The sequence below is a fragment of the Caretta caretta genome, chromosome 7 (assembly GCF_965140235.1).
Source record: "Caretta caretta isolate rCarCar2 chromosome 7, rCarCar1.hap1, whole genome shotgun sequence".
In the NCBI taxonomy this organism is placed as follows: domain Eukaryota; kingdom Metazoa; phylum Chordata; order Testudines; family Cheloniidae; genus Caretta; species Caretta caretta.
In genome coordinates, this window is record NC_134212.1 from 63,062,480 (window position 1) to 63,081,764 (window position 19,285).

Genomic DNA, 19,285 nt, shown 5'->3' on the forward strand with positions numbered 1-19,285 from the left:
ATGTTTGGGGCTCTGACCCAGAGCGGCCGTTCGCCTCTCTGGTTTTCTGGTAGGCTTGCCTCAGCTCCTTCAGTTTCACGCGGCACTGCTTCGGGTCCCTGTTATGGCCTCTGTCCTTCATGCCCTGGGAGATTTTCAGAAAGGTTTTGGCATTTCGAAAACTGGAACGGAGTTCTGATAGCACGGATTCCTCTCCCCAAACAGCGATCAGATCCCGTACCTCCCGTTCAGTCCATGCTGGAGCTCTTTTGCGATTCTGGGACTCCATCATGGTCACCTCTGCTGATGAGCTCTGCATGGTCACCTGCAGCTTGCCACGCTGGCCAAACAGGAAATGAGATTCAAAAGTTCGCGGTTCTTTTCCTGTCTACCTGGCCAGTGCATCTGAGTTGAGAGCGCTGTCCAGAGCGGTCAGAATGGAGCACTCTGGGATAGCTCCCGGAGGCCAATACCATCGAATTGTGTCCACAGTACCCCAAATTCGAGCCGGCAACGTCGATTTAAGCGCTAATCCACTTGTCAGGGGTGGAGTAAGGAAATCGATTTTAAGAGCCCTTTAAGTCGAAATAAAGGGCTTCATTGTGTGGACGGGTGCAGGTTTAAATCGATTTAACGCTGCTAAATTCGATCTAAAGTCCTAGTGTAGACCAGGGCCTAGACATACTATTTACTAGTAACATCAGTGAAAAGACACATTAACTGTCTTCTGCAAATCTAATGTTGCAATGTCAAAAAATGTTGCAAGTTTCTGATGGTCAAAAAATCTCTACCCAACAAAACTCATAAAACTGCTGTAAGAAAAACACGGAATTTCTTTGTTTTTAGTAGGTAAGTAGAAGTAAAATTATGAGCCTTTAAACTAAAACAATAATCTTTTCATGTAGCTTGAGACCCGCTCAATCAATAATCTGTCTGCTAACGCTGGGGAGAATTTTAGTTGTTTTCATAAAATGTTTTAATTATTTAAAATCATAAAATATAAGTAGGCACAATTTGCTTGGAACTCATTAGGGAAATAAATGAATAACAGGAAAAGATAATGTTTGCTTCTGCATTAATTTAAAGCAGTCTACAATATGAAATCTTAATCTGGAAAGCAGTGACTTATCATCAATGTTTACTTTTAATATTTATTCCTATTATATGAAAGTAGCTAGTTATGTGCTTTTCCCTACAGTATTGTGCTGAGGCAAAGAGGTAGATAAATAACTTGTTTGAAATCATACATTAATTTCTGTCTTTTATATGTTATATGTTTGTTCATTTCCTCTTTCAAAGTGGCACCTTTAAAATTATTACGGTAAAACAGGTTATTTAGAACCCACGAGTAGCTGCAAATGCATGGGACCAATTTCCGTGTGATTGGAGTTATGCAGGGGGAATGCTTTGTATTTATACAGTAACTTTCATCCTGAGTTAAATCACAAAGAATGTAAAGTGCTGTACATGCAGCACTAATGAAGTGCAGCTACCTCTGGGATGGCACACAGCAGGCTAGGGAACAGCTGTGCACAACAAGAGAAGAAACAGAATTTCCACCTTTAGTTCCTCTACTGTTGTAGTGGAAATTTGCCAAACAGCTCTACAGAAGCGCGTGTTTTTATTGTGTCAGGTATGCACCTTCTTGTACTTATGACATAAGCAAGATACTGTGCCATGGATAATGTGAAAACGCGGCAGATAATATTTTACCCTAACTCCTGCATTTATCCTGCTGAGAATTAGATGGTCTGGAACAAATCCAGCATAGCATTTGATTTGGAAGTGAATTCACTACGTATTTGATGTTGTCTGATTGTTCAGAGACAAGACAATAAATCTTTCCACCAGTGCTTTGATTTATTCCCCATCTCCCTGTTTTATTAACATGGCCCAGGTTGCAATCTCAGTCCAGATTTACACCAGCATGACTAATTCCATCAAGTCCACGGCCCCCTGATGGGAATCTCAGCCATGTCCACCACTCTTGCGTCTGAAAATCCGGTGAGCACAGACTTTGTCAGTTACTGTCTGATCCTTCCTGCTTGTGATGGGGCTGGAAATCTCATGAAAAGCAGAGGAAATGGTAGCAGGTCAGCCGTTCTCCCACAGTGCAGCAGCCACAAAGAGAATGAAAAACAGTGAAAGCAAAAGTCCACTGAACCTTTCTGAGACTGGGTTGGAGCGCTGGGGCTTGAGTTCTAACTTCATCTAATCTAACCCAGTTTGCTCATCCGTAGGTTGACACTGGATGCTGCTGTTTATTTATGTAGCTAGAGTGTTGGGGCGAAGAGTGTGCAGGGTAGAGAAAAGCAATCATTTTGGGGGCCCGTGCCTGGAGTTCTGAGCTTGGGACGTGTAGGGTGCCTCATATTAGCTGAGGTTTTTACTTTAGTCACACTGAGGCTGCTTCCTTAAATATACAAGAGTAAGGACCCAACCCTGGCCCCTGTGACTCAGGTGTTGTGGAAGAGAACATGAGGAACATAGAGCCAGATTCAATAGCCAGGGAAGTCAATGGGAGTTTTGGGCATTGGATGAGCCCCTTACTGGGTTTGTCTAGATTAGGAAGGGAATGTGTTCTAAAATACACCACGGACTACTCCACCTGTCCATTGCAGCTGCAGGCCATAGGGCTGGATTTCTTCCCAGCACTGGAGAGCATGCAAGAGGCACCCCTAGCTAGCAATGCAGTGGCCTGTGTGTCATATCCCCAAGCTGGAGCAAACTGCTGGTTAGATTGACCTGGGCCAGTAACTCGTTCCTATGTATATTACGACTAGCAGCCAAGCTCCTTTTAGCCTAGCAGCAAGGACTACACCCCTGTGTGTCTCCTCTCAGCCTGCCCTGGAGGATCCTGCTGGCTAGGGATTCCAGCAGCAGGTTTCTCTTAGACAGTACTCCATTCATTGCATCATTAGGGGCTCTTTCATTATAAGCTTTCTCACTCTCCCCACTCAATCAGCTTCTATGAGCAGCAGCCCAAATACAACAAAGCAAAAAGTCACGTGATAAACATGTGCAGCCATCAGACAGGCAAAGAACCTGGCAGGCGTTCATTGAATAAAGAGAACACAGCAACCTAACCTAACCTAGCAACCTCAAGCAAATGAGAACTATCTTGCTTCTAAAATCTCCACCCACAGAGCAAATTCCCCCTCTGATATGCACCATTATTCTCAGTCCTGTATGCAGTACTTGGTTCAGCGATATCAGTGCAACGGCTGGATTGTGACGGGCTTAGAAATGGGGCCTGAGAATGAGAGATGCCCAGCGTGGCCTGGAGAGGAGAGTTTTCCTCTAAGGTTTCAGAGTAGCAGCCGTGTTAGTCTGTATCCGCAAAAAGAAAAGGTGTACTTGTGGCACCTTAGAGACTAACCAAGTCTCTAATACAATTAGTATCTAGTCTCTAATACAATTAGTATTTAGTCTCTAATACAATTAGTATTTTAGAGACTAAATAAGTCTCTAAGATACTAATTGTATCCAGTTAGCAAATTAATTCCAATTAACTTAGGCTTGAATAAAGACTGTGAGTGGATGGGTCATTACACAAAGTAAAACTATTCTCCCCCCACCCCCCTCTGTTCCTCAGACTTTCTTGTCAACTGCTGGAAATGGCCCACCTTGATTATAACTACAAAAGGTGTGCCCCCCCCCCCCCACTCTCCTGCTGGTAATAGCCCACCTTAAGTGATCACTCTCGTTACAGTGTGTATGGTAACACCCATTGTTTCATGTTCTCTGTGTATATAAAATCTCCCCACTGCATTTTCCACTGAATGCATCCGATGAAGTGAGCTGTAGCTCACGAAAGCTTATGCTCAAATAAATTGGTTAGTCTCTAAGGTGCCACAAGTACTCCTTTCCTCTAAGGTTTGGAGCTGTTGGTTTAGTTCTTTGTCTTTTCCAAGCTGCAGATAATGGTGAGTTTCTAGTGTCCTGTGTCTGGGCACAGCAGAGGGAGCCATAGTGTCCTGAGACAGATTACTTCACCTTAATTCATTAGCTCGTTAGGTAAAATCTGTAAGACTTTGCCATTCCGGTTCCATTTGTACAGCACCTAGCACAGCGAGGCTCTGACCCTGCTTGGGCCCTCTGGCGGTTACTGCAATACAAGTAATAAAGAGCAGTAATATAGACATTGTGGCACTTTCTTTGGACAGATCCTGCCACCCCAACTCAGCTGAGTAAGGATTGCAGACTTTTTACTCTTGGGTGCCAAACCACAGTCTGCTCTTGTGCCCACTGATGCCAAGGACATAACTCCCTTGACAGCACCGGGCTCTTTGCTTGTGCAATGATGCCCCTGGTTAAGTCATCCATGGGGCCTGAACTCCGGACTTTGTGACCCCAAAACATGCTTCGACTGCCTGAGCTAAAGGATCGGGGTTGTTGCCTTACAGGCAGTAGCAGGCTCTATGCTCCCACTAGAGGGGGACAAAAGAACCATGCTTTTCATCTCATAATCAAAGTGCAAATCCCCATTGCCCCCACAAATTCCCCAAAGCTGATTTACCACTTGAATTAAACTACAATTATGTGTTATCAGCAGTCACTTTATAGTAAGGTTGCAGGATTAAATGCAGTTAACTGTGATGAATTCCAGACACACAGGACAGAAGTCTGAAGAGAAGGCCAGGCTCTGAATAACTGGAAGATAGAGTGTAATGTATTCTAAATATTTGATTCAATTAAGCTTCCTTCTGCTCTTTGTTTCAGTTTACAGATGGCTCATCAATCTACAGTTCAGGGACACACCGCTGTTCTTTCTAATGGTAATTATGTGATCAGGATGGAGACAGGTTTGATTAAACACTTGCATGATGTTCTGCATATTTTAAATGGAGCAGCGTCCTGAGCAGAAGCGATACATTGGCCTTGTGCATGCAGATTTAGCCTCATTCACGCAGTAGACCCCATCTGAGCGAAATGAGTGTCTAGTACTGGGGGGGGGGGGGGGGGGGGGGGGGGGGACGCTTTGTGGGTGAAATGAGGTGGTTCCTAGGCTCTAAAGAGAAACTACGGGGACTGCTGAGAAGTAGAGCGAGTGGAAAAAACTTCACTTGAAATTATTATTATTATTTTTTTCTTTTTGAACGGCTGGACTAGTAGACAGTCTCTTGAGGAAGGGTCATGGTCCACAAGTCGCACACAAGTCTCTTTTGACTAGTGTGTGACAAATCGAATGACGAATGCAGCCAGTAGCAATAAGTACCTAGATAGCTAGAGCTTCACTAGACCAGTTTTGCTGGAAATCTGTAGGATCCTCACAGTAAAGTAAAAGGGGGGGGAAGTCTTATCCTACTCCTCCCTGAGTTGCCCTAGGCACAAATTGAGACCAATGTTCTGGAACAGATGGGTACTGAGGAAATAGTTTCTATCGCAACATGCATGAGACAAGCACCTGTGCCTGCCTGGCTTCTTAGCAGGCCAGAAAGCGCAAGCTATACAGCAGTGGTCTCCAACCTTTTTATGCCAAAGATCATTTTTTGAATTTAAGGGCAACCCAGGATCTACCCTGCCCCTTCCCCAAAGCCCTGCCCCACTCTCTCCTCCCGCCTGCCCCCCAGGTCGCTTGCTCGCCCCCATCCTCAGTCACTTTCACCGGGCTGGGGTTGGGGTTCTGGAGGGGGTGCGGGCTCTGGGCTGAGCCTGGGGCAGGGGATTGGAGTGCAAGAGGGGGTGAGGGGTGCAAGGTATGGGAGGGAGTTTGGGTTCAGGAGGGGGCTCCGGGCTGGGGCAGAGTGTTGGGGTACAGGAGGGGATACAGAGTGCTGGCTCTGGGAGGGAGAGGTCAGGGCTGGGGCAGGAGGTTGGGGTAGGGGGTTGGGATGCAGGAGGGAGCATGGGGTGCTGACTCTGGGAGGGGGGGTCAGGGCTGGGGCAGAGTGTTTGGGTGCAGGAGGGGGTACAGGGTGCTGGCTCTGGGACGGGGGCTCAGGGCCGGGGTGTGGCTTCCTGCCGGGCAGCACTTACCTCTGGCAGCTCCTGGTTTATGGTGTAGCATGGCTGCCGCTAAGGCAGGCTCCCAGCCTAGCCCGCCCCCCCACGCCACTCCCGGAAGGGCTAACGTGCCCCTGTGGCCCCTGACGGAGGGTCGGGGGACACATGGCTCTGCACGCTTCCCCCTCTGTAAGCACCACCCCTGCAGCTCTCATTGGCCACAGCTCCCCGTTCCTGGCCAATGGGAGCTGTGGGGGCGGTGCTTGCAGACAGGAGCAGCACACAGAGGGAAACCCCCACCCCTCTGGGGCTGCACTGGCCACTTCCGGGAGCGGTGTGGGGCCAGCGCAGGCAGGAAGCCTGTCTTAGGGGCAGCCCCGCTGCGCCGCCGCTGTAGATAGCAATTGACTGGTTGGTGACCATTGCAGTGTACAAGGGGATACTGTATCAGGTACTGGGCATGAGCAACAATGCTACAGGCTCCATGCTGTTTGAGAAATTGATCTTACAGGGAGCTCACAGCCTGATTACACAGTGCCCATCTCTTGTTTTCTTAAGTCTTCACAACCTTATATGTCACTGGCAGCCATCATTCTGTACCCACTGCATCCCTGCCACTTGTTCCGTAAGTAAGATAACGAGGAACAGCAGCACGCATCTGGCTATGTCCTCTGCATTGTTTAAATCAGCAACACTAACAAAACTGTAGAGTGGCAATCCTCTAACCAGAGTATGTGTCCGCCTACCTCACCAGTCTCCTGGCAACGCTAATGTTATGCTACCTCCCATTCTCCGATTTGTTGCGAGCGTGACCCTTTTGCTCTTCTGTCAGTGGCACACAGGTTTCATTGTGCTGGGTTACAGCTGCTTTCCTCTCCTGGTTACTCATGCTGCTTCCTGGCTTCATTTCTAGAGTGATTTACAGGGCCACTCCTAAGAGATGGTAAGCACTGTTAAATCCCCTTCGAGAAAATGAAAGCCAAGGAAAGATGGTCTCTTGGTTAACACGCTGAACCGGGCCTGGAGACATCAGGGCTCCATTCCTGGCAGTGCTACAGATTCCCTGTGGGATCTTGGGTAAATCACTTAATCTTTCACTGCTTCAGTGCCCACCCTTTGTCTGTCTTGCCTGTGTAAATGTAAGCTCTTTACAACGGGGAATGTCTGTGTCTCATAATACAAATAATAGTCATTCAGTGTCTTGAAGGAGTGGGCCCTGAAAGAGATTCCTTCCCTCTCTCACAGTCTCTTACAAAGACAACCTACTGTGGGTTTTTCTTTTTATTATGATATAAAATTATATTCAATTTTAATATAAATCTTTTTTTCTACCATTGTACTTAGATACCTGTAGTTTTTCTGTTCATTTCAAGGGCTGTTTTCCCAGCTTTCTGCTCTTCTGCTGAGACACAAGTTCACAGCACAGCTGCTCCTCATGCTCCACCTTAGTTTTGCCTGAAGATTTGGTGCTTCTCTGTCTCCCTTCCATTGCTCAGCATTTTTCTCCCACTACAGCTTGAACGCTAGTGTCACTCCATCCCCCATGGGGAGCATGCTGATATTGACCCGTACATCTCGGAAGATCTTCTCATTGAGGTGGTGGAGGCTTTGGGTTTCCAGATCGTTCTTGCTTGGCTTCAACACTTTCCCGTGCCATAAAACCTAGTGTAAAAAAAGAATCCCGTGCACACAATCACCCTTATGTTCAAGGTGCACGCTACATCTGACCAGGCTGTGGATGGCACTGACAGTCCAAAGGGAAACGTAGGGTCAAGAGAGAACTTTCTTATTAGAGTTTACAAGACTATGGGCTTCTCTACATTCAGAGTTGTGTTTAACTAAAAGTGTGATTTTTTAAACTGATGAAGTTTAAAAGATGCAAAAGGTTGTGTGGACACACTGCAGTTTAATCCAGATTTATTTCAGTTTATTTTAAACCCATTCAAAAGAGGTTGGAGCTAAACCAACATAAGCCTGGTTTAAACTCATGTAAGTCTATCCACACAGCCTTTTTACAAGCATGTGTTGACAACCCCTTTAACTGCCTTTTGTTAGGCCTTGTCTACACCACAAAGTTTTGCTAGCATAGGTATGTTGGCTCGGAGGGGGGGTAGGTGGGGAAGCACACCCCCAGCCAATATAGCTAAGCTGGCAAAACTCCCAGTTTAGACATAACTATGCCAACAAAAGACTGCTTCTGTTGGCTTAGCTAATGTCACGCAGGAAGGTGGTATAGCCATGCTGGCAGAACTCCTGTTGCTGTATACAGTGTCTCCAATAGGAGGCTTGGCTGGCATGGCTATCCCAGGCCAGGCTGTGGTAGTGTAGAAAAGCCCTTGATTATCACAGTGTATCAGATCACAAAGTAGTTGGACAAATCAGGAGTTTGGTTGAAGAGCATTATAATATTTTGCATTTATACTGATAACGCACCACACAGCGGCAGCATACTCCAGTGGGACTGGGAGTCCAGAGTCTATTCCCTGACTTTATGACCTTTGGCAAGTCACTTAATCTTTCTGGTCCTGATTCAGCAGTCCATCCCTATTCAGCCTACCACTTAAGCACATGCTTAACTTTAGGCATGTGCTTGAATCTCATTAGCGTCAATGGAACTTAAGCTTAAGTGACAGGTTGAATAGGGACAAACTCCAGTACATATGTAAATGCTTTGCTTAATTTGGGCCTCTCTGTTTTCACATCTATTTATTGGGGACACCTATACCCAGCTACTCTCATAGTGTGCTTTGATATCCTTGGGAAGAAGGTTCTATAGAAATGCAACATATCTCAGAGTTCTTCGCAAATATGAAGCCTCAGCTCAGCCCTTACAAATAAGTTAAGCCTAATAGAAATAGGTAGACATATGAAAATGTATAGACAGTCCAAAAACAACTAACACTGATCCCTCTCTTTCTTTTTGTGATATACACTTCAATAGTTTCTCTTAAGTATTTGGAAGTCACTTGTAACATGATGATGAATAAAGCAAATGTAGTTTTAGGTATTATGAACAGTTTACAATTGTAGAAGATGCCCTGTAGAAGGATATAACTGTTAAATATCAATATCCTACAAAACATTCTGTAGGTAATACATGAATAGCTTGATAAGATGTTGGTATTCTGCACTTCGTGTGTGTGTGGGCTGAAGTGTACATATATACAGGTTAATGCAAGGTCCTTTTAGTTGCTGCAGATATTAGCTGCGTGTGTCATTAATAGGTAAATAGAACAATCATGTCTTTTTTTTAATCACATTTATATAACTTGGAAACTGAATGCTGTCTTTGGGATCTATGTCCCCTGGGTCCAGGTTGTTACTGGAACTATCTAATGTGACTTAAAGTGCGGGTTCCAGTGGGTTAATACTTACATTAGCAATGGCTATGATTCCCCCTTTCCTTACAAGACGTAAACATTTTTCATAGTACTCATTGTAACTCTGTTTATCTGAATCTATGAAAGCAAAGTCATAGGTCCCAGCTTCACCATCTGCCAGTAGTTCATCTAGACAGGAAACAAAGTGTGTTGTGATGCCCTGGTTTAACGCTGAATAAAGGGATGAGACAATCCATGTGTGTCAAGGCTCAGAGTCTACAAGGGTCTGGAGAAGCTTACTATCCAATTTTAAAAGCAGCCAGAGCCATAGTGTAGACTGTAGACATGATACTCCTAAATTTGGTTGAGTAAGAGCAGATCAGGATCCTTTAAACTGGGTTTACGCTACTTCTCCTGTTAGTTTTAAAATCAGCTTAGCTGAACTGGTTTAAAAGCTGGTTAGAAATTTTCTCCCTGTAGAAAGACCCTGGATGTTAAATGAATTTTCAGATTGACCAATCAACTGCTGACCACAGTGTTGTAAGTTGGGTCATGCAGAATTCTTACCCAGAAGGCCTTTCGTGGACTTTGCCTGAACATGCATAACCTTTGTGTAATCACAGATGGCAGCAAGGGGTGGTCACCCAGTGGGCTTTTCTCAGGAGTCTCTCATTCCATTTTCCCTTTTTTGGGCCAAAACAAGCAGAACTGGGGTCTGTTAAAACTTTCTTACGCTGCACTCTGGCTGACAGCTCCACACTGGAACTGTCAGCTGCAGAGACCATGGCTCTGGTCCTCCTGAGGGCACTGGAAGCTGAGAGAGAAGTACTTGGCTGTTTATAGCCACACCCACCACCGTGTGTTTTGGGAGGGGACCCCATTTGGAATCTCACTCCCCATTGCAGCATCTCAGTAGTGACCTCCACAGAGGAGAAGGGGAAGAGAGATAGGGTGTTGAGAGGGTATGAAGGAGCAAGGAGCTCATGCAAGTTATCTGCCCCTCTCAAATTGCTTTGCACCCTCTTGTTTTGGAAAACAACTCATGAGGCCTTTTCTGCATGGGGTTAAAGTCAGCAGACAGCCCTGTTGTTATCAGAGTTTGTCTGGGTATGCTGGAGAGCAGAATGTGGCCCAGACAGGGCTAATGTTTGTGCCAGAAGAGAGTGGGTGACAGGCCGCATTAGTCTAGCTACCAGGGAGGACAGCAGCATCAGTCACACTAAGAAGACACTGCCCCATGTGCTAGACTGCTGCTGGACAGTTATTTCTCTTAAAGACACTTCTTCTGAAAAGCTGAGTGTTGGCAAAGCAGCAGCATCCACTGGTGGAATAGATCATTGGCATTCACAATGGGAATAAACCGCTTTTCTGACAGAAAATTTCCCTCCCTAATGCTGCTCCCCTGTGAAACAGTGCTTCCTATTATACAAACTTGCTCTGCATCTGCCTCTTCCGTGGTCTTGGAAGGCTTTGCTTCCTCCTGACCACGAATACCAAACTGAATTTCCCCAGATCAGAAATGTCCTGCCTCTGATGCTTGTACGCTAGTTTCTCGACTCCCTCTGCATCTTTCGCTCCTCGGAGAAGACTTTGCTTGCCTAGAATAAACAGATAATCACTTAGAATAGACACTTCATGGGAGAGAAATTGGGCTTTGTCCAATTTAAATCCATCTTAAGCAGCTTTCCCTGTGATAGAATCAGCAAGACAATACCTCTTTTAATATTAAACACAGCAATGGGTTGAGTGGGTAAGTGACCAATCTAACAACGGATGGTGGACGAACAGTTATCCACTCTCTCTCTCTCTCTCTCCCCCAGTATCCGGAAACAGCTGAACTCTTCCTAAATTTCCTTTATATAACAGAGAAGCTGCCCACTGTGACTGATGAAATTGCGTGTTCACCTTTGCTATACAACTCCTAATCTCAGACTTCACATGAGGGACTTCTCCCCAGCCTCGGTCTTCAGCCTGTACTTTTCATATTTGTTATGTTACCTACCAAGTGTTTGAATTGCTGGTTTATACCGCAAGTCTATTTTATGCTCCACTCCTGCCTGAAACGAAAGAGGAAAGGGATTTGATGGAAATAGTTGTGAAATATCTTAAAGTGGGACGCACTCAGAAAAGTCACCATAAAACTGGAGATCCCATACCTACTCTCCCTGTTACTTCCAGAATTCATATAACATTTGGTCGAACAGGCCAAGTTTACCAAGTTGCCTCAACTATACTATAGTGCCTAAAGTGAATGCTCACATTCTGTGACACTTGGATTTGGGTGGATAAGTTGGGTAACCCTATAACTACCTGATTCTTTCCTGCAGCGGCCACATATACACGTCTGAGACTTAGAGGGAAACAGAATTAAGCCCTCCTGGAACATACTCCTACAATTCTGAGCACTCCTATTCAGAGCATGCAGCATTTAGGGACGGGCAGAGACTATTTACCTCTTTCCACAGCGGCTTTCCAATACTGATGTAATCTTCATTTATATCGCAGGCAACGACTTTGCCATCATCTGGCAAGACTAGTGCCATGTTTAAGGTATTATAGCCTGTAAAAACACCTAGAAAACACATGAGAGAAAGATGTAAGACTCATTTGACCATGAAAACTGATTTAACTGTGGACAAGAAGGGTTTTTTTTATTAAAGAATAAAACCCTCAGAAGAGCTGAGGATCCCAAATTACTCATGAATTAATGCTGTCCGTCCCATTACCATGGTAGCATTGTGTAGCTGCTGAAGCCCAATGGACTAGTGGCTGTGAACTCGTTAGTTCTCTAGCTAAATTTACAGCTTTCGTCTGTCAAGGGTCTCCTGGCCTCAGAGTACCATCCTGTATGGCATGAGTTTGACTTTAGGGCGTCTCTGAAGGGAAAAAGGAAGAGGAGGGAAGGGAGCCATGGCCAGCATAGCACACTGAATCCTCGTGGGCTGTGTCTGTTGTTCTCTACCTGCAGTAGTTGGCAGCTGCTGTGGATTCTCTAGCCCTGAAAAACAGGGGCTTGAGAATCTCCCTTAGGTCCACCCAAGCCAAGCCCTTTCACTTGGGCTTTGCTTTCTTCTTCCGCTTTTGTCCCATGGTGCTTTCCATGTAAGCCGCTCACACTGCTGTACTGTCAGCCTTGAATTAGGCTTCACCACACCCCTGAGAGGCTGCTATTATCCCCATTGTACAGATGAGGAAACTGAGGCAGGGAAGTCAGGGTCAACACTTTCAGGCATGGCCACTGATATTAAGTACCCAAACTGTGTCCCCTGGCACCTGATTTCCGGAGGTGCTGAGCACTCACCACTGCAGTTGATGTCAGCGGGGGCTGGTGATTTACAGCACCTTTAAGAATCAGGAACAGGTGTCTCAACTTGGGCACCCAATATCAGTGGTCACTATTGAAAATTTGACTTGCCCCAGGTCAGAGGCAAGAAGCTAACTGAAGGATCCTGCTCTGACCACCTCCCATCACCCTTGGTGTTCTTTGGTAGGCTTGGTGAAGCAGGGAATTATGCTGATATAGCTTCCAAATGATCGGTGTTGGGCCATGCCCTAGCAAACGTGCATTCTTACCTATTTCAATAGCTTTCTTGGCTTTGATGAGTTTGGCCAAGTTTGCCATAAGCTGGGCCTGGTCACAAGACACCATCATTCTACTCCAGGGATGGTCCAAGGTGAGCTAGCAAAGGAAATGATACAAAACTGAAAGGAAGCAGGAAAAGTAAAACTACCCTGAAGTTGCTCTTTCAGGCAGACCCCAAGAGCCCAATGTGATCCTCGGGGTGAGGACAGCATTGGGGTTTATTATTACTGTTGATCTCAGAGAAGCAATTTCTCTTCATTTACCAAAGAAGATACACGTATAAGCAGCTACCATTGTTGTGGGCAAACTTAACAGTGAGGGTAAGTAACCATAGGAGCAACTTACGTAGGGATAGGGGGAATTCTCTGTTACCTGAAGTCTCAAAATCAAGATTGCTGTCTTTCTACAAGTCACGCTCTAGCTCAGCCAGAAGCTATGGGCTTGATGCAAGAATTGCTGGCTGGAATTCTATGGCCTTCTATGACTAGAGGATCATAATGGGTCTTTCTGGCCTTAAAATCAACACATTTGTTTTCTACTTAAATATTTTATATAGGGAGCAATGCAATGATTATGGAGGGGTAGTTTAGCCCAGTGGATAAGGCACTGCCCTACCCTGCCCTGCCCTGGGACCCAGGAGAGCTGGGTTCTATTCTGGCCTTCTGGGTGCCATGGGGCAAGCCACTTCAGTAGTGGGAATCAGGTACTTAAAGAGCTTTGAGACTCTGGGCCTTAGATACCACTACAAATCTGCATACCAGTGGATAGAGAAAAGGCAGTTCTTTGGGGACTAGCAGATCTATGTACTGGACACAGACACAGGCACAAACAATATTGAAATGCCTCAATCTATTTAGTTTCACAAAGAAAAGGTTAAAGGGCGACTTGTTTACAGTCTGTAAGTACCTACGTGGGGAACAAATATTTAATAATGAGCTCTTCAAGCTAGCAGAGAAAGGTCTAACATGATCCAATGGCTGGAAGTTGAAGCTAGACAAATTCAGACAGGAAATAAAGCATGCATTTTTGACAGCGTAATTAACGATCAGAACAATTTACCAAAGGTCGTGGTGGATTCTCTATCACTGATCATTTTAAAATTAAGATTGGATGTTTTTCTAAAAGAGCCACTCTAAGAATTATTTTGGGGCAGTTCTCTGGCCTGTGTTATACAGGAGGTCAAACTAGGTGATCACAGTGGTGCCTTCTGGCCATGGACTCTATGAATCATGGGACATTAATAGCAGTACTGTATACACACCACGCTCCACAAAACGTATCATGAGAAAAACACTGACCAGTCGCAGCTTCTTTAGGACTGGATGCTCCCGCAGAGAGTGATCCAATATGTATTGCCATAACGGGCTCCCTTTTCCAAGAAGAGTCTTGGATGATCGGGGAATTCCAAAAGCTAAAAATGGATATTTTTTACCTATAAAAAAAATTAAGATATTAAAAGGTTTTGTGTCTCAATGGAAAAAGTTTGCAATGACCAGTTATGCCTTGAGCAAATAAAGACCAAGAAAACTGCCACTGAAGGCTAACAGAACCTTGCTCTGCAAACCCCCTAGACAGCTCAGGGGATTGGCAGTAGGATTAGAGGTTTTTCACCTCTAAAGCGTCTGTTCAAATCCAGCCTAGGTCTGCAGTGACTGTAAGCTGACGCTGATGTCGTTCAGTGGCTGATTTTGCCATGAGACGGCACGTTTAATTCAAGGATCTCAAAGCATTTTTCCTAATAATATCCCTGCTTTACAGAGGGGCAAACTGAGGCACAGAGAGGTCTGGTGACTTGCCACGATGACCCAGCGAGTCAGTGACAGAGCGAGGGACAGAACACGAGCATCCTAGTCCCTGTTCCTCTGCTCAGACCATGCTTCCTCTCACCCCAGCTGATGGGAGAAAATTATCAGCTGCTCTTCTCACCAAAAGAAAAAGCCAAGACCAGGATGCTAAGATGGCAATTTCCAATGTGCTAAGGAGGATACATGTCTGTCTGCAGTCATCCTGCAAGGGGAGGGCTGAGACAGCTCACAGCAGATTTGCTAAGCCCTGGGCCTTTTAATCCTGAGCAGAAGAGCTAGTGGGAGGTGTGCTTTGCAGCCTATTGTAGTGCAGTGGCGTAGTGGGTTATACAGACAGACTGGGCCCTTAACAGCATTGTATATTTACTGCCAGAGCGTAGTCAAATCTTGGCCTATAACCCAGTCCTTGTGTTCAGTTCTTGCTAGAAAAGGTCTTTTGGAGAGGACACTCTATCTTGCTATTCACTCTGAGTAGGTTCCCATGTATGCATAAAAACAACGAGGAGTTCGGTGGCACCTTAAAGACTAACAGATTTATTTGGGCATAAGCTTTCGCGGGTAAACTCCCCCCCCCCCACTTCTTCATGCATCTACATGATGATGCATGCATCTTCCTGCAACCCAATCTTCTTCATGCAGCTACCCCTCTGATACTTGGCACCGTGTATACATAATGCAACCACAAAATGGGGTAGATGTTTGCTTTTACTGTTCAGCTTATTGAGAACAGACAGACAGTACAAACTGTGAAGCTAAAGCTCAGATCCTGATTTTCCTATACGGGGTCTGTTTGGAGCCTGGACTCTGGGTCACGATATTATGGAAATAGGCGCTAGTTGCAAATTGTTGACAACTCTTGTGAGTTTCACAGTATTTGGTCTCTCTTTCCCAGCTGCAATCACATGATTCCAAGAAGAAAAGGAGTACTTGTGGCACCTTAGAGACTAACCAATTTATTTGAGCATGAGCTTTCGTGAGCTACAGCTCACTTCATCGGATGCATTCAGTGGAAACTGCAGAAGACATTATATACACAGAGACCATGAAACAATACCTTCTCCCACCCCACTCTCCTGCTGGTAATAGCTTATCTAAAGTGATCACTCTCCTTACAATGTGTATGAAAATCAAGGTGGGCCCATTTCCAGCACAAATCCAGGTTTTCTCACCCCCCCGCCCCATACACACACACACACACACACATACACACACACACACAAACTCACTCTCCTGCTGGTAATAGCTTATCCAAAGTGACCACTCTCCCTACAATGTGCACGATAATCAAGGTGGGCCATTTCCAGCACAAATCCAGGTCTTCTCACCCCCACCCCCCCCGACACACACACAAACTCACTCTCCTGCTGGTAATAGCTCATCCAAACTGACCACTCTCTTTACAATGTGTATGATAATCGAGGTGGGCCATTTCCAGCATAAATCCAAGTTTAACCAGAACATCCGGGGGGAGGGGGGTAGGAGAAAACAAGGGGAAATAGGCTACCTTGCATAATGACTTAGCCACTCCCAATCTCTATTTAAGCCTAAATTAATAGTATCCAACACCTACAAGATCTCTATCAAGCATTCTTACAACTACAATACCCACCTGCGGAAGTGAAGAAACAGATTGATAAGAGCCAGAAGAGTTCCCAGAAGTCACCTACTACAGGACAGGCCTAACAAAGAAAATAACAGAACGCCACTAGCCATCACCTTCAGCCCCCAACTAAAACCCCTCCGACGCATTATTAAGGATCTACAAGCTATCCTGAAGGATGACCCAACACTCTCACAAATCTTGGGAGACAGGCTGGTCCTTGCCTACAGACAGCCCCCCAACCTGAAGCAAATACTCACCAACAACAACACACCACACAACAGAACCACTAACCCAGGAACCTATCCTTGCAACAAAGCCCGTTGCCAACTGTGCCCACATATCTATTCAGGGGACACCATCACAGGGCTTAATAACATCAGCCACACTATCAGAGGCTCGTTCACCTGCACATCCACCAATGTGATATATGCCATCATGTGCCAGCAATGTCCCTCTGTCATGTACACTGGTCAAACTGGACAGTCTCTACGTAAAAGAATAAATGGACACAAATCAGATGTCAAGAATTATAACATTCATAAACCAGTTGGAGAACACTTCAATCTCTCTGGTCACGCAGTTACAGACATGAAGGTCGCTATCTTACAACAAAAAAACTTCAAATCCAGACTCCAGCGAGAAACTGCTGAATTGGAATTCATTTGCAAATTGGATACTATTAATTTAGGCTTAAATAGAGACTGGGAGTGGCTAAGTCATTATGCAAGGTAGCTTATTTCCCCTTGTTTTTTCCTACCCCCCCCCGACGTTCTGGTTAAACTTGGATTTATGCTGGAAATGGCCCACCTCAATTATCATACACATTGTAAGGAGAGTGGTCAGTTTGGATGAGCTATTACCAGCAGGAGAGTGAGTTTGTGTGTGTGTCGGGGGGGGGGGGGGGTGAGAAGACCTGGATTTGTGCTGGAAATGGCCCACCTTGATTATCGTGCACATTGTAGGGAGAGTGGTCACTTTGGATAAGCTATTACCAGCAGGAGAGTGAGTTTGTGTGTGTGTGGTTTTTTTTTGGGGGGGGGGGGTGAGAAAACCTGGATTTGTGCTGGAAATGGCCCACCTTGATTATCATACACTTTGTAAGGAGAGTGATCACTTTAGATAGGCTATTACCAGCAGGAGAGTGGGGTGGGAGGAGGTATTGTTTCATGGTCTCTGTGTATATAATGTCTTCTGCAGTTTCCACTGAATGCATCCGATGAAGTGAGCTGTAGCTCACAAAAGCTTATGCTCAAATAAATTGGTCAGTCTCTAAGGTGCCACAAGTACTCCTCTTCTTTTTGCAAATACAGACTAAGACTAAGACTGTTACTCTGATTCCAAGAGACTCTCAACTTTTTTTTTTTTAAAGAAAGTTTAGCCCTTATTGTTGCAGAGGGAAAAAAAAAAAAAACTTGAACATGGGACTCCTAAAGGATCAGAACCCAAGTTTTATTTTTCTGCAAACCTCATGATTTGTAAGCCAAATCTCACGATTTTCAATGCTTGGGGCTAGCTATACTGCAGGATGCGCAGCATGCAATCTTGCCCAATGTGCACAGGGTTTGCCATGGATTCCGATAAGTGCTAATCCTACAATGAGATCTGCTAGTGCAAACCCATGCAGAGTCCTAAGACAGGCAAAGGAGTCCACCCGAGTCACTCTCATTGCAGGATCAGGATTTTATTTGGTCTCCTGCCTCAGGCAGTGGCCAGCTTCTGACACGGGAAGGTGAACCAGCCAGCGTGCCCCTGGGCAGTGCTTGGGGACTGGAGTAAGGGGAATTCCTTCCTGAGCCCATGCCCAACCTGGGAGTTGTCAGCCTGTGACCTGAAGCATAAGATTCCATTACCCTCGTTAAAAAGGATATTGTTAATCTCCAGGCCTTTTGAAAAATTTAACCACAACCTTTAAGTCTATAGAAAGCTCTCTCTTCTCTCTCCCCCTCGCGCTCTCCCTATACAATATTCTGCACCTTCACTTGGCTAACATTCTAGAAGCCAGCAGTTTTAAGGCCGGCGCCGTCAGCCCTTTTTCCTCTCCCCTTCCCCCAGCATCTAGTAAATTACTTTCTCACCCACGCGCGCGCAGACACTTTTTTTTTTTTAAAATGGGTGGTAAAGTGCGGCTGGATGGAGCACACTTGGTGGCTGTGCTTTGAATCAGAGCGCTGCCTCCTTCTGTTCAACGCGAGCTCACTTCTGGCCCTGGGTCTGGGAACTGGGAGGGTGTGGTGGATTTTATAGATCCGAGAAGAAAGCAGCGCTTACCTGCTAAGACTCCAGTAGCAAAAGCAACCCCTAGGACTGCAGTTCCAATGGCCATTTCTTTAGTTATACTGAAAAAGGGCATTTTGGGTAACGGAGGAAGAAGGAAACAGCAGCAAGATTCAAAATGGATGTTGTTGCGTGCTGCAGCTTTAAGACCAATGACTAACTCACTGAGTGCATTAGGGTTCCTCAGCTAGTAAGCATCACGTGTTTGCAGGGCCTGAGCAAGCATTGCAGCCACGTGATGATCACAAACTACAGTGGGGAGAGAGCAACATCTACAGGCAAGAACAAACAGGGCTTGCTGTAATTCTTTTTATTTATGAGCACTGGCATCTTACAGTGGAGAAGCGAGGCACTCTGAATGAGGCATGAAATCATCATAAACTCAGGTTACAAGTCAGTGCTTGCAAAATTAGCATTTAAATGTTCTAAGGGAATCCAAAGCAATCTCCACTGCAATTGTGGAATCTAATTTTGCAATTACTGGGGAATCTCTGGTTTGGATTACAACAGCCTCAGGCTCTGGGAGATGAAAAAATAGTTAGCAGCGTGACTATAAAGGTCTGCAATATTTATTGTTTTATAGGCAGGGTGTTTGTTTCTGTTAAGATGAATAAATAACTTTGCACCTGGAGGGTCTCAATATTAAAGAAGTTGGTGTAAAATACTTCCAGGGTCTGCAAGACCCAGCTACGTAGGGGCAGTGTGGTCGGGCCATTGGACTGAGAGATTTGGGTTTATTCCCAGCTCTATAGTAACCTGCTGTGTGACCTTGCAC

At 45.4% G+C, this 19,285-nt stretch overlaps 1 protein-coding gene across 2 annotated transcripts; it reads right to left on the bottom strand.

Annotated features, from left to right (window-relative positions):
• Positions 1 to 1,818: 1,818 nt before the first annotated feature.
• COMTD1 (catechol-O-methyltransferase domain containing 1) lies at positions 1,819 to 18,689 on the bottom strand. Of its 2 annotated transcripts, XR_007357756.2 has the most exons (8): positions 18,505 to 18,689; positions 14,127 to 14,260; positions 12,819 to 12,924; positions 11,699 to 11,817; positions 11,248 to 11,302; positions 9,301 to 9,434; positions 7,274 to 7,587; positions 1,819 to 4,087 (listed from the first exon to the last, which is right to left on the bottom strand). XR_007357756.2 is itself a non-coding variant. In XM_048858649.2 (7 exons), the coding sequence occupies exons 1-7, from the start codon at positions 18,584 to 18,586 to the stop codon at positions 7,435 to 7,437; spliced, it is 783 nt and encodes a 260-aa protein (XP_048714606.1). In that variant the 5' UTR covers positions 18,587 to 18,689; the 3' UTR covers positions 7,192 to 7,434. The 2 variants fall into 2 exon arrangements, 1 of the variants encoding a protein (XP_048714606.1); XM_048858649.2 differs by lacking the exon at positions 1,819 to 4,087 and having other exon boundaries at positions 7,192 to 7,587.
• Between the last annotated feature and the right edge of the window lie 596 nt (positions 18,690 to 19,285).

Excerpts from the sequence above, each read along its gene's own strand:
- COMTD1 (XM_048858649.2), bottom strand. The coding sequence starts at position 18,586 with ATGCCCTTTTTCAGTATAACTAAAGAAATGGCCATTGGAACTGCAGTC. Across the intron at positions 14,261-18,504 it reads TGCTACTGGAGTCTTAGCAG|GTAAAAAATATCCATTTTTA; the intron begins GTAAGCGCTGCT and ends TTTTTTTTATAG. Across the intron at positions 12,925-14,126 it reads TCCTAAAGAAGCTGCGACTG|CTCACCTTGGACCATCCCTG; the intron begins GTCAGTGTTTTT and ends TTCCTTTGCTAG.